Source organism: Lemur catta, chromosome 7 (genome assembly GCF_020740605.2).
Source record: "Lemur catta isolate mLemCat1 chromosome 7, mLemCat1.pri, whole genome shotgun sequence".
NCBI lineage: Eukaryota > Metazoa > Chordata > Mammalia > Primates > Lemuridae > Lemur > Lemur catta.
The window spans coordinates 15874605-15891507 of NC_059134.1; the positions used below are offsets into that span (position 1 = coordinate 15874605).

At 41.8% G+C, this 16903-nt stretch overlaps 1 protein-coding gene across 1 annotated transcript in view; it reads right to left on the reverse strand.

The window, feature by feature from the left end:
- SIAE (sialic acid acetylesterase) overlaps positions 1-16903 on the reverse strand; it is a 34604-nt gene that overhangs the window by 5075 nt on the left and 12626 nt on the right. The window contains exons 4-7 of the mRNA XM_045555705.1: positions 12540-12678; positions 8766-8943; positions 7195-7304; positions 6523-6656 (exon numbers count right to left, since the gene is read on the reverse strand). Coding sequence (XP_045411661.1) covers positions 6523-6656; positions 7195-7304; positions 8766-8943; positions 12540-12678 — 561 coding nt within the window. The remainder of the gene's footprint in view (positions 1-6522; positions 6657-7194; positions 7305-8765; positions 8944-12539; positions 12679-16903) is intronic.

Here is a 16903-nt window from a genome sequence, read left to right on the forward strand (position 1 = left end):
GTGAAAGAGCACTGTGGAGCTTAGTGAAATCACCCAACCTCCAGCTCCCCAGACAACATGAGCGCTATAATAAAGGTGTTTTAACCCATGAAGTTTTGAAGTGGTTTACTACATAGCCCCTAACTGGTGCATGTACTTTACAGCTTTGATGGGGACAGACTTGCACATAAGAAATGTTCATAAACAACAGTATGAAACAGTATGGAGTAAATGCTAAATTGGTGGCACAGACAGCAAGTGCTATACATTTACAACAGGCGAGGATTATTATTATAAGAAAACATGGCCTTAGAATACGTTAAAGAAAATTAGATGGGCACAGAAAATAGGAGAAGTCACTACAAATAGTAATGCTCATACTTCACATGTTAGAACCTTCTAAGATGCAAAGGCAGGAAGGAGAATGGCTGTTTTGAGAGAGAGAACAATGTAGCTGGACTGGAGGATTTGTGTAGGAAAGACAAGCTTGGAAAGATAGTGAAGCAAGTAATAGGGTTTATACTTAATTCCGTAAGCAATAAAGAACCACTGTAGAGTGATGGTTGTGCAACATTGTGAATGTACTAAAATGCCACTGAACTGAACTCTTGGAAATGGTTAATTTTATTTTATATGAATTTCATCTCAAATAATTACAGAGCTACTGAAATTATTGACATGATAAAAGGACCATCTCAATAGATTAATCTAGTGATTGTACAAATGGCTCCGTTAAAAAAAAAAAAACTTAACAGCAGAGAGACTGATTATTTAAGCAGCTATTACAATAGTCTAGACACAGAGGCCTAATCTAGAGGGAGAGTAGAAGGAATGGGATTGCCAGAAATTAGACAAACTGACAGAATCAGGCAACCGACTGGATATGGGGCACAAGAGAAAGGACAAACTCCATCACTCCATCAACATCTGAACTATCTGCTTGGAATCTAGGGCAGCCAAGCAGTGCCAGAATATTTGGGAAGTAATATTGCTCCAGAAAAGGCCTGTGAACGAATAACAGCTCATGTAATATCAGTCAGCTCATGTATTGATTCATTCTTTTAACAAATATTTATTGAGCATCTACTCAGTTCAGGTACTAATACTGGCCCAGGCAATAGAGCAGTGAACAAAACACAAGAACCCCTTCCCATGCTTACATTCTAGTGGGAAGAGATAACCAATAAACAGAAAAATAAGTAAACTACATATTCTATGAGGAAGTGATAAGTGCATTGGAGAAAAATGTAGCAGGGAAGGAGAAGCATGTAAAAGTTGAACAAAGACAAGAAGGAGGGCAGAGAGAAAGCTATCAGGATACCTGCATGTGTTAGGCAGAATTCTAAGATGACCTGCAGTGACCCATGCCCTTACATAATACTCTCCCCTTTGTGAGGGACCTGTAACTTGCTTCTAACCAACAGGCTATGCCAAAAGTAATGGGATAGCACTCCCATAATTATGTTCTGTCACATGGCAAAGGTGGAGGGATTTTGCAGAGGTAAGTGAGGTCCCTAGTCAACTGACTTCCAGATCACCAAAAGGGAGAATATCATGGTGAGCCTGACCTAGTCAGGGGAATCCTTTCAAAGAGGGTCCAGAAGCCACAGACTCTCTCCTGCTGGCCCTCAAGAAGTAAGCTGCCATGAGTTCTATAGCTTTGAGGAAGTAAATTCTGCCAACAACCACCTGAGTTTGGAAGAGAACCCCAAGCCTCAGATGAGACCCCAGCTCTGTCTGACACCTCCATTGCTGCCCTGAGCAGAGGACCCAGCTAAGCCATGCATGCTCAGACTCCTCGCCCATAGAAACTGTGAGATAATAAACGTGCATTCTATTGGTTTTGTTTTTTTTTTTTTTTTTTTTGAGACAGAGTCTTGCTCTGTTGCCCGGGCTAGAGTGAGTGCTGTGGCATCAGCCTAGCTCACAGCAACCTCAAACTCCTGGGCTTAAGCGATCCTCCTGCCTCAGCCTCCCGAGTAGCTGGGACTATGGGCATGCACCACCATGCCCAGCTAATTTTTTATATATATATATATTTTTTTTTAGTTGGCCAGATAATTTCTTTCTATTTTTAGTAGAGACGGGGTCTTGCTCTTGCTCAGGCTGGTCTCAAACTCCTGACCTTGAGCGATCCACCCGCCTCGGCCTCCCAGAGTGCTAGGATTACAGGCGTGAGCCCCCGCCCCCAGCCCATTGTTTTAAGCTGCTAAATATGTAGTAATTTGTTGTGCAGCAACAGAAAACTAATACAGTAAGGAAAGAACTTTCCAGGCAGAATGGAAAAGAAAATGGCAGGCCCTAGGGCAGCAGTGTGCTTAAAGTAAAGTAAGGCAGCCAGTGTGGCTAAAGTGGAGTAAGCAGAGCAGAGAGAATTAGGAGATCAGGGTAAGGGGAAAATAGGAGCAGGGGACAGATCACTTATGGCCTTACTGACCCCAGTCATACGTGGGGAGTACTGGAGCCTTCTGATCACTTTGGTGTGTTGAGAATATCCTAAAGGAGAAAAGGCAGGCACAGGACGAAGACCAGTTAGGAGGCAAGAGTTCAAGGGAGAGATGATGGTGGCTTAGACTAGCGCAGAAGCAGTAGCAGTAGCGAGAAACGGTCAGGTTCTGAATGCAGAGCGAGTTAACAGGATTTGTTTTCATCTAAACTGACAGTTGATATACTCCTACACTAGAAAGGACAGAGGCTCCCAGAAAAATTCTTCACTATTACTATGATGCATGCATTCCCACTATATCTTCCTTACTTTTCTGATGTTTGCATCACCCTGTCCCTTGATTTACATAGCATATTATTCTTAGCCCTAGTTCCAGCCAGTGAGAGGCATCAACCTATTATCTTTTACAAACCATGACCTAACTGTAAGTCAAACCGCAAACCAGGAAACAGTCCAGGCCAGCAACTGCATTGTCTTTTGACTCAATTTCAAAATATCTGACCTCATCAGAGGACTGCGTTATAAACAGACTTTTCAACCTAGTCTTATTACTCACACAGCCCAGAAAATACCTAACATCATCCCTACAATGTGGCCAAATAAAGCTTTGAATGGAGCATGTTTTCTGCTTCCTGAGTTGCTCCAGAACTAGAAAACCATCAGGAAAACATGGGGAAAGGTTGCAATAGAAGCAGAAAGGAACCTTGGATGTGATATGGAACTAAGGGAACATTTCCAACTTTCTTATTAAAATTCTCTTATGCAAATTAGCTTTAACATAGGAAATGATAGTTAATAAAATGTGCTGCTGAAGCTTCACAATGGAATCTCATGAAAACCAGAAAATAGGAATAAAAAAATCCAGTGAGTCACTCTACTTCTTCCACACAACTGGCAAAAGACTGAAAGTGGAACCGCATGCACCAGCCAGTGTCATGATGCAGATCACAGCAACAAAGCCACTGGAAAGAGTCTATGGTAAGTACTAACCTGAGGCTCAACAGGGAGAAATGCTAATGACAGCCCCTGAAGCCAAGGGCGTTTACTCACAAACAGGAGTTTGCTGAGAATTCCCACAGCAAATCCTCCACTCTATTTCATTGACTGCACTTCCACACACTGGCCACATGGGGGCACCAGCACACCCAAATGAAATTTCTGTGTTTTTCCTAATCTGAGATGTAGTGAGGCACTATTCAGTCTCCCACAGCGATTAATAGAAATACTGAGGCTAATACAGGCACAGACCAGCTGAAGAATATAAAACTGGCCACATTCAGAGAATTTTACAAATAACATACTGCAGTTCATGGTCTGTTCCACTGTTCTTCCAAACTCTTTTTAAAAAACATACTCCTAGGGGCTCCAGTCCCTAGCCTCCTGCTCTTTCTTTCCCAGGCTTCAGGTCACCTCTCTACTATAACTCTCTGGTACACATGTCTAGCCCTGGTCTCTCCTCGGAGTTCAAGTCCTACAGCTCTAACTGCACTCTAGTTATTGCAACCATCATTTCAAACTCAACACTTCTATAAAGCCAATTCACCATTCCTTACAGACCAACTGTCCCTCCAGATTTTCTGACTTCTCTCATTGCTTTTTGTTTTTTTTTTTTGTTTTGAGACAGAGTCTCACTCTGTTGCCCGGGCTAGAGTGAGTGCCGTGGCGTCAGCCCAGCTCACAGCAACCTCAAACTCCTGGGCTTAAGCGATCCTACTGCCTCAGCCTCCCGAGTAGCTGGGACTACAGGCATGTGCCACCATGCCCGGCTAATTTTTTCTATATATATTTTTAGTTGTCCATATAATTTCTTTCTATTTTTAGTAGAGACGGGGTCTCACTGAGGCTGGTCTCGAACTCCTGACCTCCAGCGATCCACCCGACTCGGCCTCCCAGAGGGCTAGGATTACAGGCGTGAGCCACCGGCGCCCGGCCTACTTCTCTCATTAATAATAAAAAACACTAACGTTATCCAGCATGTGCCAGGCTTTACATGGATTAACTCATTCAATACTTAAAATAACAAAGAGGTTCACTAGCTTGTTCAAAATCATGTAGCTTAAGAATTATCAGAGCTGGAATTTGAACCCAAGCAGTCTAGCTACAGACCCATGATCTGAACCATTATGTTGTTATATTTGATATTTCCCTTTGAAGTTATATATTTATATTTCCAGTTTTCCACAAGTAACCAACATATCTTTGTCGGCAATGGTAGAGTTAAAGCCTGGAGGTTAAGGGTCTTCTAGTAAACTGTATAAGTGCAAGGAGCAGGTCTCTCTCATTCATGCTGTATTTCTAGTATCTCACAAGGTTCACAGCATATATAATATTAAGCATTCAACACATATTTTGTTTGAACTGGCTGAAGTCATGTTAAAATCAACATGTACACAGACTAAGAAAAAAATTCCTCCAGAGTCCATGTGTAGTTTTCACCAACAGTTATACAGAACTGGTGACAGGAGCTGCTATTTTGAAAATAATGAGCAGAATAATCTTGTTTCAAAGTCAAAACAAATGTAAGAAAAAAGGAAAAAAAATGATCATAAAGGCATTTTAAGTGGAAAGAAGGTCTATAGAAATCTTTACTCAAAAAAAGTGTGCAATGAAACAGGATGAGGTAGAGGAGACAGGAGGATGGCGAGAAGACGGATCCGTGGGAGATGTGGAGGCAGATGTCTGGAACTATGGGTGTCCCGTTCCAACAGCAGAGCCTACTCTATTATGATGTTGCGGGTTGGCCCTTGCTTTTATAACACCTTACTTATTTAATTTCCTATGTTCTAGAAAAGCCAGAACTACCTTTCTGCTAAAAAGACTAAGTCTTGGTCATATGAACAGGTGGAGGCAAGGCAATTATGACCTTGGCCAAATACGTTTATTCTTTTTATGCAAGGCTGAAAGCACAATCTGACTAGTTATCAGAATCTTTCTGACTAGTTATCTCTAATTATGAGTCTGGTTTCTCTTGACATACTTGGTCATTCATGTGTTAAGCCATTATTTAATAAATGCTGACCAACTAGGTACTAGGGATGTAAGTGTGATCCAGGAAAATATGGTCACATGTGCAACCTACAGGCAAGTAAAAAGGGGAAGTAGAGGGTATTAAGAAAGCACATCATCTGGCTGCTTTCTTATCCAGAAAGGGGGCATTAACCCAGACTTTGGATAGTCACAGAAGGTTTCCTATTATCCAGGCTGATATCTAAAGGATGATTATAAGTTAGCTAGGAAAGTATGAGAAAGTTGGTTCCAGGCAAGGAATATGTGCAATGGCCTGGGAGTGAGAAAGCATGGTGCATCCTAGGGGATGGGAGGAATAACACTAATTAGGGAAGCTGAGGGGAAGTGGACTTTCTCATGGAAAGTTGCTAAGCACAAAAATTTATACAAATTCATAAATTTCTACAGAGAAATTTTAGGACATGTTCAAAGCCTTATAAAGGTGTGCCTTTTGACCTAGCAATTTCATTTCTGGGAAATTATCTTATGGAAATAATTAAGTATGTGTGCAATGATTTAGCAATAAGGAAAATAAACATGCCAATGCTTATAAAAGCAAAATGTTTAAAACAACCTAAGTGCCTATCTACTGAAAAACTAGTTAAATAAATCATAATGCAACCATATGTCAGAGTATTCTGTAATCATTACAAACTATGTTGAAGATTAATATTTATTGACATGAAAAAAATGTTCACGATATGACTTTAAGAGAAAGAAGCAAGATACGGTACAGATCCTGTTTCAAAAATACATGAGCAGGTGCTTATTTCTAGACTGTAGAATTATCAATGTTTTTAGCTTTCTTTGCTTACTTTTTTAATATTTCTTCAATGAATCTATAATGCTTTTTTAATAAAAAGAAATATTACTTAATTTTGTTAAAAGAGCTAATTGTCTCATCAATGAACTGAGTTGAATTCAGCTTTACATTCAGTTCTTGACCAGCATACAATGAGGGCAAAAGAAGGAATATGAATTCCAGGAAAAAGCTCTAAAGAGCACATCCCACACCAATTCCCATGAACCCTCTTCCCTCAACACAGGAACAGGCACTGGCATGGCCAGGAAAGCCCTCACCCAAATCGCACCTGCACAAATCCAAATGGGAAGAAGCGTTCCGTTTGCCCCTGGGAGCCGCGGTGGAAGGTCTGGCGCCAGTCTTCAATGAGCGCAGGGAACGTGCAATTGTACAGGTCTGTGTTATAATTTGTGTTGGCCTCCCCTAAAAACAGTCAAAATTGTAAGAGGAGTTTGGGGTAGACCACAAAAATAGCCACACATTACTCCCCTCCCTCTGTCCATGCTCTGAGTTAGTGGCCTTCCCGCAGTCTCTCGGGACTGGCCTTGTCACTTCCTCTGGCCAATGGGGCATCAGCAACTTTGCTGTCTCGTGATGCACCTGGAACCCTGAGACTACTATGTAAATAAAACAATGATTCTGAACTAGCTTCCTGAAGGATGAGAGGCCACCTGACAACCATGGCCCAACAGACAGCCCCCAGTAGATAGATACAAGGGCGAGGCCATCTTAGATCATCCAGCCACCAGACAACCTGCCAGGTGGCCAAAGACACACAGGAGACACCAGGAGAAATTAGTTAAAGCAGCCCAGACAGAGAAACGACCCTGCTAACCCAAAGAGTTGTGAGCTAAATAAAATTATATAATTATTGTTGTTTCAAGCCACTAAGTTCGAGGGTGGTTTGTTATACAACAAAAGCTAACTGATGCCACGGAGAATTAGCAAACTGAACACTCACCCTGGTACCACACCACCCCTTTCAGAGTCATACTATGCAGCGGGTGGATCATGGCGTTCCAGAGAACAGAGTGCTCACTGGGACCAGTCACAGAATCATATGGAATGGACCTGAAATCAATAGGATGCACAAGTGTCACCAGAGAGCTAGTGATTGATCACATGACGATCCCTAAGTTGGACTTCCATCCACTTTCACTTGGAGCAAACTTCTGACGAAAGCAACACAGAATTAAGTTGAACTGAAAAACTGTTTCACCTGAAAACATGTGAATAGTCTCTCAATTTCACCTCCACATTCTCCCCAAGTTATGTGTCTCAGTCAGCTCTCTGTGAGTTCAGAGGGGGCCATCCCAGTTTCTGGATGAAGTCCTTACAGCCAGAGGGGAGGAGTGTTTTATTATGAGTCTCTCACACAGGCAATAAATTTATTTAACCTAGTAATCAATGGTCATCTAGGTGATTTTAAACTTTTTGCTTTTATAAGCAATGCCATGATTGTCTTCCTTATAACTAAATCATTGCATATATGTTTAATTATTTCCTTCACATAAATTCCCAGAAATGAAGTTGCTGGGTCAAAAGGAACATTGTTTCAAGGCTTTGAAAATGTCTTCAAATTTCTCTGTAGAATACTTTCACGAATGTATCCTCGCAGCTGCTGTGTGTGAGAATGGCCACTTCCCCACACCCTTGGTATTAGCCTTTCTACCCCCCAGGGACCTGGGAGGCCTGGCTTTAGATCCCCCTCCCTGACCACGTGCTGGGCCTGACCTCGCCCCTGCTCTACCACAGGCCCTTCTTCCTGTTCCAAAGTGGAGTGTCTTCACTCCCCCGCAGGCAAACCTTTACCCAAACCGCACTAAGAGCCCAAGTCCATCCTCCCCCTAGGGGTCTTCCCAGAGTGAATCAGACAATGTCTGTGAAAGCAGGTCACATATTGCTCATCTCTATCTTGATATTAGTATTGGGATTTTTCTTAAATAGCTCTTTCTCTCCCCAAGTATTCTTCCTGATCCAACTTTTCTGAAGTGGGCTTTTACAGTCAGTACACTAGTATATTTCTTTAAGTACATGTTTATACATTTGTTCTTCCTGCTAGACTATTTAGTCTCCTGTGCAATATAGCACAGTGTTTAGGAGCACAGACATTGCAGCCAGGCTTTGCCATCTGCTAGCTGTGTCCATGCACCAGTTACTACATGTCTCTGAGACTTAGTGTCTTTATACATGGTATGTTAATAGTATCTATACTTCAAGGGACTATCGTATTATATGAATTAATCTATATAACATGCTTAGAACAATATCTAGTATATAAAAAGCTTTCAGTAAGTATTAGCTATTACTATTATTAGGGAAAAGCATCATCATTTTTTTTGACATATTCTCAGATGATTGTGGTGGTGATGACAGGGAAAATAGTATCTTACCTGTGCATGAATACATTACATACATTCAATACATATTTGGACAGTCAACATATACTTAACTCCCCAAAGGAGATGATAATTCTCCCTCCTAGGTAATTCTCTAGTAGGCTGTCTCTTGGCCTGGAGAATGCTTTCTTACCCTTGGTTATGGACTCCACAGGCCTTCAGTGACCTTCCAGATGACCAGGCTTCAATGGGTGTCCCGCCCCAGCTGGAGGAGATCAGCCCAATGGGATACTGCAGAGTGTCATACAGGTAACGCCCAAAGAGCCAGCACACTGCCGACATGTACTGGAAATATCCATGGCCTAAGTTTTCTGTTCAGAGAAATAGTTAAAGAGTCAGGAAAAAGTAGACGGATACAAACTACAGCTACTAGATGTGTCTAAGTGAGAAGGGTGAGCATGGTCATCCCTTCTGTTCCTTTCTAAGACTTCAAACATAGGAGAAGACTGAGAGGCACTGAGGAGACACAGCATGGAGACTAACATGCTTGGTCCTGATGCTATTATCTCTTTCAGACCTTCCCTAAGGAGAATCTTTTCCAAAGGGGAAACTATAACCTTAATGTCTTCATTTTTTTTTTATTGGCTCAAAATGCTTGCTCTCATAATGAAGAAATAATGTTCTCTGCCTAAGACAGAGGCAGTGGTAACTATTTTGCTCTCGAGCCAAGTATAAATAATTCACTTACATAATCAGGGAGTCAGAGAGTAGGCTTCCTCATGCGTCCCATCACGTACAGGTTCCTCAGAATCTAGGAATGTTAACGCTCCCCTCGGAAGGTAAGAGGCAGAAAGGCCATGGGGCCCCTGTACCACCCTCTCCTCTGCCTCTCCTCTTACCACTCATCCCTACCTAGCTCTGTGGAAGGCAAGGGGCAAGCGGGGAGCACGTTGAGAAGAAATATGTGCTTTTTTTCTGGGTGGTTTTATACTCAATTTTACAGCTATGGTAATGAAAACACAGAGACAGGATGGGAAGTTCGGCCAAAAGGGAAAGCAACAGAAACCAAAACTAGTGTTTAAATTTTCAGCATAGTCTAACTCATTTGTCCACACTGCCCAGTAACCAACACAGGCCAGGGTGAGCGATTCCCATGTTCGAGGAAAGCTGATGAAGAAGGGAACACACACACACAACTGGTGCCATCAATGCAATCCAACATTTACTAAAAATCTACTCTGTCTAAGTCACTGGGCTCAACACTGCGAAAGATCCAAACTCAGCACAGCGCTGGCACTCCAGAAGCAGGCAGTGCAACAGTGGGAATTCGAATCAATTTCAAATGAGTTCAAATTGATTGGGCACCTACTATGTGGCAGGAACGAGATGGCTGGGATAGAGTAATGAAACAGATATAGTGAAACAGGAACCTCTCCTCACAGGTCCTACAGTTTACAAAGTAAGATAAGAATTTAACTGAATAAAATATACAGCAAAATTTGGTACGTGTCTCAAGAGATATAAACAAGTATTAAGAATATCATTAATGAGAGGTAGATCATTAAAAGCCTAATAAAAACTGACCTCCTCCCCTGAGCTTTCACAGTGCCCTGTGCAGAGCTCGCCCACTGTGCTCTCCTGTAACAGTCTGCTTAGTGTTTCCCTTACCCCACTACCCTACTGGCTACCTGAAGGCAGGGACTGCCCCTTATTCGCTTCTGTACCTCCAAAGTCTATGACATGGTATTATAGAGAGTCAGTGTTTGCTGACTGGTGGTGAGTAGCTGTGGGTAGCTGGTATAAGGGTGGTTTCATTGGTAGGTAGGTAGAGGGGAGAGGTAAATAGCAGGAAAGAAGAGAGCTGGGGAAGCCTTGAAGGATCAACAGGAATTTAATAAGCATAGCTGGCATTCTAGGCAGAAGAAAAATATGCAAACAGGCACATAGAATAGAAAATATTCTGCAAGTATTTAGCTGGAGCAGAGATTACAGAAGGAGAATAGTAGAAGATAAGACTGAAGGGAACGATGGAGCCACTTCTTGAAGTCAATAAAATGGAAAGCCACTTGGAAATGCTTGAGAATGAGACTGTGTGGTAGGTAGCATAGCAGACCCCGAAGATATCTGCACCCTGATCTCCAGAGCCTATGAATATGTTACCTCGCATGGCTAAATGGACGTTGTAGATATGATTAGGGTTAAGGACCCTGAGATGGGGAAGGTGTCCTGGATTATCCAGGTGAGTCCAATCTAATTCAATGAGTCCTTAAAATCAGAACCTTTTCCAGCTACAGTTGGAGACACACTACAATATAAGAGGCAGGAAGGAGTCTAAATGTGGGAGAGACTTGACCTTCTCTGCTCTTCCTCAGATATCTGCATTGGCTCACCTCTACAGTTACTACGGAAAAGCTGCCCTTCTCATTTATGACTTCCCCAGCCACTCTAAATTACAAACCACTACCCCATCCCAGCCCCAACACTCCCTGTTGCCTTCCTTCCATAATGTATTTTACTGATATATTTTTGTATCATTAGCACATATCACTATCTAAACTATCCCATGATATCCAAATTTATTCAGTCTCTGAGTTTGGAGAGTAAAAAAGAGTTCAGATAGCAAGGCATAATACATTATCCAAATCTGATTGATTCCTGAATTTTGGATAACATGTAATAAGAGTTCATAAAGCAAAGGATTCATCCAAAATTACCTGAATCCATTTACTTCCTGAGCTCACATAGGAGGAGTTCAGATAGTGTGACACTGCATAGCATCAGATAACTTCATTATAATTTACTAATTTTATTATTCATTTTCTGTATTCCCGCACACTGGAATGTAATCTCCATGAGGTCAGGTGGTCTTGCCTGTTTTATTTGCTACTGTACCCCCAGCACTTTGAACAGTGCCTAGCATATAGTAGGCACTCAGATATTTGTTGAGTGAATTAACGCTAGAAAATGTAGGAGCAACTGAGGTCACCAGGGTAAAGCACGTACAGACAAAAAAGAAAAGGGCCTAGAGAGAACACAAGGACCACATCCGAAGGGACTGAAGACCAAAGAAACAGGGAAGGAAAAGACAGAGGACCAGGAAAAAGCAGCACCATGCAAGTGAGGAGGAACATGAAATTTCTAAGGGGGTGATCTATAGTGTCGAATGCTACAAAGGTCTCCAGGCTTATAATTAGAAGAACGATAGTAACCTTGAGGTGAACAAATTATCAAAGTAGGAAAAAAAAGCCAGATTACAAAGGGTTAAAGAGTGAACACATGGAAAGGCAGGGAAAAGAAGGAAAACAAAATAGGTTCTAAAAAGGCTGAGCAAAGCAAAGGAGAGAGATGGGTATCGGGAGAGGGTGTTTGTCATGTTTAGCTGGGTTTTGTTTGTTAGAATAAAGGAAAGGCTAAGTACTGAGAGCAGGGACTGTGTCTGGTCACTGCTGTCTCCCTAGGGCTTAGCACAGGGCCCGACACAGAGCAGACTGGAAATAAAGATTCCATGCTGAATGGAGAAAGGGAAAGAACAGGGGCTAAGGGATAAAAGAAGGCTCTGGGCTCTAGAGGAAGTAAGAGCCCACATCAGAGTTAGCCCTGAAAGGGGACCAGTCTGTTGTCCTCAGACATAAAAACAAAGGAAGAATGAGAAGAAAAGAATATAGAGTTAAGGCACTGGAGAGAGATACTGGAAGAACTCATGCTGCAGGACCCCAATATTTTCACTGAAGTTGGAAAGGAGGGGTCATTTCCTCATAGCAGGGGAGAAGAGTCATTGGTAGAGTCCTCGGAAGAAACATGAAACAGTCACCATCAGGAATGGGATGGAGAGTCAATAAGAAGTGGATAAAAAAAGGAGTTGAGTAATAATAAATAGACAGGTGAGAACCAAATTCAGGCTTACAAATTCTTCTTAGGGCATTAACCCATTAGGTAAGAGATGGCACATGTTTAAGCAATCAAGTACCTGAGGTGGGCTTAGACCACTGTAAGTCAACCGCAACAAGGTCCTCCAGCTCCTGCTCTGCCTGAACGAGAGAGACGGAGAGGATGCGAACAGACTGGTAGGCAGCAGTGTTAGACAACTCCTTTGTAGCATTAAATATCTAAAAGAGAAATTGAAATGTCATTTAACCTCATGAGTGGTGAACTAGCCTGATGCCTCTTAGTAAACACTACCAATCCTTTGAGCTCCTTCTGGGCCTTCAATATACTGAGATCAAATAAATAACCGAAACTGATGGGATGGACTGAATCACTTTGATCCACTCTGACTAATAGGGACGGACCATGATGAAACATGTTCCCAAAGAGGGTAGGAATATAATGAAACCTGTGACCTTAAGGAGCAGGTCTACGTTAGACAAGAGGAGCTGTAGAGTAGTTTAGGCTACAGAATTGACTATCAGAACACTGTGATATCTCAAAACTAAAATAGTTCTACTCTGAAAAAGTATCTAATAACACAAAACCATGGCAATTAACTTCCTTAAAAAATGGTGCTTAGGATCCTATGGGAACCCAAAAAGGTCATGGGGAGGCAATTTGTCTAATCCATACCACATAAGAGAAGTGTGATAAAAAAAAATACACCTGAGAAATGATTGAACTAGCGAAACATACTAAAATGAGCCTCAAAATACTTATAGTCATCCTTCCATATCTGCAAGGGAGTGGTTGCAGGACCCCACTTCCCCTAGGATACCAAAACCTGAGGATGCTCAAAAGTCCCTTATATATAAACTGGTGTATTTACGTATAACCTACAAATATCCTCCTATACACTTCAAATCATCTCTAGATTATTTATAATACCTAACACAATGTAAATACTATGCGAATAGTTGTTATACAGATTGAGCATCCCTTATCCTAAAATCTGAAATCCAAAATGCTCCAAAATCCAAAACTTTTTGCATGCAGACAAGACATCAAATGCAGAAAATTACACACATAATTACTCAACACAAACTTTGTTTCATGAACAAAATTATTATCAATAAAAAGATTGTATAAAATTACCTTCAGGCTATGAGTATAAGTATATAGTGTTTAGACTTGAGTCCCATCCCCAAGATATTTCATCATGTTTGTGCAAAGATTCCAAAGTTCAAAAAAATCCAGCATCCAGAACACCTCTGGTCCCAAGCATTTCAGATAAGGGATACTAAACCTATACTTTATTTTTTTATTTGTATTTTTTAATTGTTGTACTGGTTTTTTTATTGTATTTTTTTCCAAATATTTTTGACTCATGGGTGGTTGACTCTGTAGATGTTGAACTCATGGATACAGAAGGCCAACTGTATTCTCATCTTGGTTCTGGTAAGCCACCAAAAAAATCATGGGAGTCATGATTTGAAAGGTGGGATTCAGGGTAACCAAAGACAAATCACGTTTTCCCAAATCGCTTTGCGGAACCTCATCAGTTGCCAAGAGTATGACAGGAGCGGCTTAGGGTTTTCCTGCATAAGGATATGTGTGCTATACTGAGTAGTTTCTTTGTTAGTCCTAATAAGCAGCATCCCTCCGTGAGCTTATGCACATGTGCTATTTCCTTTAATCCTGATATTTTTAGTTATATGTTTCTTTTATTTTAAAAAGAATGTATCAGAAATATCTTATTTTGCTTTATTTGTGGGAGTGTTTTTTTCTTGAGTCCTCTCTATCCCCCTGGACCAGTCCAGCTTCTCCCAAAACAAAGGGCTAAGAGGAGCATCAGGAAGCCCAGTTACCTTTCGCCTCAGGGAGCAAGCGCTCCAGCTGAGTCGGCTGCCACAGCAAGAGGCACAGGAGGCCTGATACCTTCCATTGGCTGGGAGCCACAGAGTGCGCAGCTGGCTCACTTTCCCTCCCACCCACCGCAGAGAGTACAGCTGGCCCTCCGGCCACAGTGTAAGAGAAACGATGGAGCAGCCAGGGTGCCCCCACAGAGCATTTCACTGAATATGCTGTCCCTGGAATCGCTTTCTGACATGCTACTGAGTCTGCTGCAGGCCAGTAAGATCGCCAGATGCAAATGAAATGGCTCCTTTGGTCACCATGGGAGCCACAGCCTGAAATGTTCCCTGAGTAGCAGCAGTTCTAGCCTGTCAGGGTTACCGGTCTTCCCGTTATCAGGCCAGAGATTATACATGGTCTCAGGAAAATTCCATAGGTGATCCACACGTGTTCGTTCAGGATCTTACCTGCAAGCTAAATGTAAACACTGAAGAGTAAGAACAGGCTAATGCACTCACAGTATATTCTGGCAGCGAAATTATTTTTCAGCAGCAAGTACCTGTAAAAAGTCACCTCCCTTGAAATTCAGTTCTGCACTAAGCACTAAGGATGGTATGTTGCTTCCATGGAAACAGTGGATGAAATTGCTTTCATTCTCTCCACCCACACCAGCTTCCGCACTGACTGGGAACGCAAGTGCCTTGTCGCAGTGAGATGCCAGCTTGGGGAGGCTGTATGGGAGAACATGCGACTTGTCTTTTAGACCCATTGCTAACACTGTAGAGCACTGCGAGGCCAATAGAGTCAGGGTGGCTGGCATTCTCTGATATTGTTACCAGCACATGGAACTGGATCCAAAACACTGGCTGGAAAACTTCCATTTTCAAATTCACATTTGTGTATTATTTCAAGCCAAAACTTGAAAGCCTCAGAAGTGTTAACAAAAATGGGGATGGGGACAATTCCTGCTGTACCTGACAATGTAATGACAATTACTTCTGAAATTGGTATCCTTTCCCAGTATCACTAGGCCTTTTTGATGGAAGCATTTCCTCGGGGATATTGGCAGCAAATTTAGGAATAAAGAGATTTCAGGAAGATTTTCATTTAAATGACACTTGGTTTCCCTGCTGATGAAAGGGGAAGCCTTACTCCATCTGCTGAGATCAGATTTCATCTCATCAAACACCTCAGTGTAATTATTTTTCTACCAAGTATTTAAATGAGGATGTAAATGAATACCAAGGTATTTGAAGTCATTAATGCTGCCGAGGCTGAGAGAGAGCACCGCTGCCTCTCTAGGGACCAAACCATTCACCATCAAAGCAGCTGCTCACCGATGTTCATTTTGTAACCTTTATACCACATTCTTGAATTAATGAAGACACGTCAAGAATCTATTTCCTCAGAGAATCCTGGCACGGGGTCTACGGGGTGGGGGGCAAGGCATGTGTGTGGGCGTATGTGTGTGAGCGTGTCTGTGTGCACACACACATGCACAAGGACACAGAAAAACTTTATTTACTTAAAAGAATTTGGAGATCCTGTAAGTTATTTTACCTTCCACTATGGCAGCAGTTCTAAAGTTGAGGTACTAACTATAAAAAGCCAGCCATCATCTCCTGTGAATCTTTGATTGTAATATGGTACCAGCCATTCTCTTCGGGGCCTTAATTTCTCTACTTATAAAGTAGGCACTTGTAAAGGAGGCTCAAGATACTGAAAAATGGGTTTCCTCACTGACACTGGCCATCTTTTTCTGGGCCTCACTAGAAATATCCAAGTCTTAAGACCTACCCTGACTTAGGAGGCGACAGATGAACATTTTAGACTTTTCTCCATTTATAAACATCTCACTCAGTGTTATAAATAACACTCAATTTTAAAATTCTACTTTACCCTAACAACAAGATGGGCATACAATCTGCCATTTCCTTCATTTGAATGTGAAGAGTGGTAGCTTATAGTGGAAATCTTACCTCCTCAGAAAAGTCACATGGAAGGAGAGAAGGAGAAAGAAACAGACACTGTGTGTGTGGTGTGTGTTTCGAGTCTGGGAAAGGAAGCAAAACGAATAAAAGGGAAGCCATGTAGAGCATCTTTTTGATCAAAAAATAAGATTCTACAGACTGTTAAGAGACTAGAAAATTTGGCTTTTGGTTCTGTCAGCACCTAAAATGCTCTCTTGCAAACTAAGTGCATGATTTAAAACAAAAAAATTAAAAATTAACACTTGGATGTTTCAGATATAATCTGTTTTCTATTCCCCTGTATCTCAGAGTTTGCAGCCCTAGCTTAATACTGAAGATGCTTAAGAGTAAATTCTAGGCAGAAAAAATGTGTTTACTCCTAACAATCAAAATCTGACTTAACTTGACAGGAAATGGGATAGGATCCCCTGGCACAGACTGCTATTGAGAAAGTGACTACACACATACAAACAGATCTGGTCCATGCCTTTCTGTGTAAACAGGGAACTGCTATGAAAGCATTAAGGAAAGCACTGTTTTTCAGGGTGAGCAAGAGTGAGACCTGTCTCTATAAAAAATAGAAAAAAATTAGCCAGGCGTGGTGGCACGCTCCTGTAGTCCCAGCTACTCGGGAGGCTGA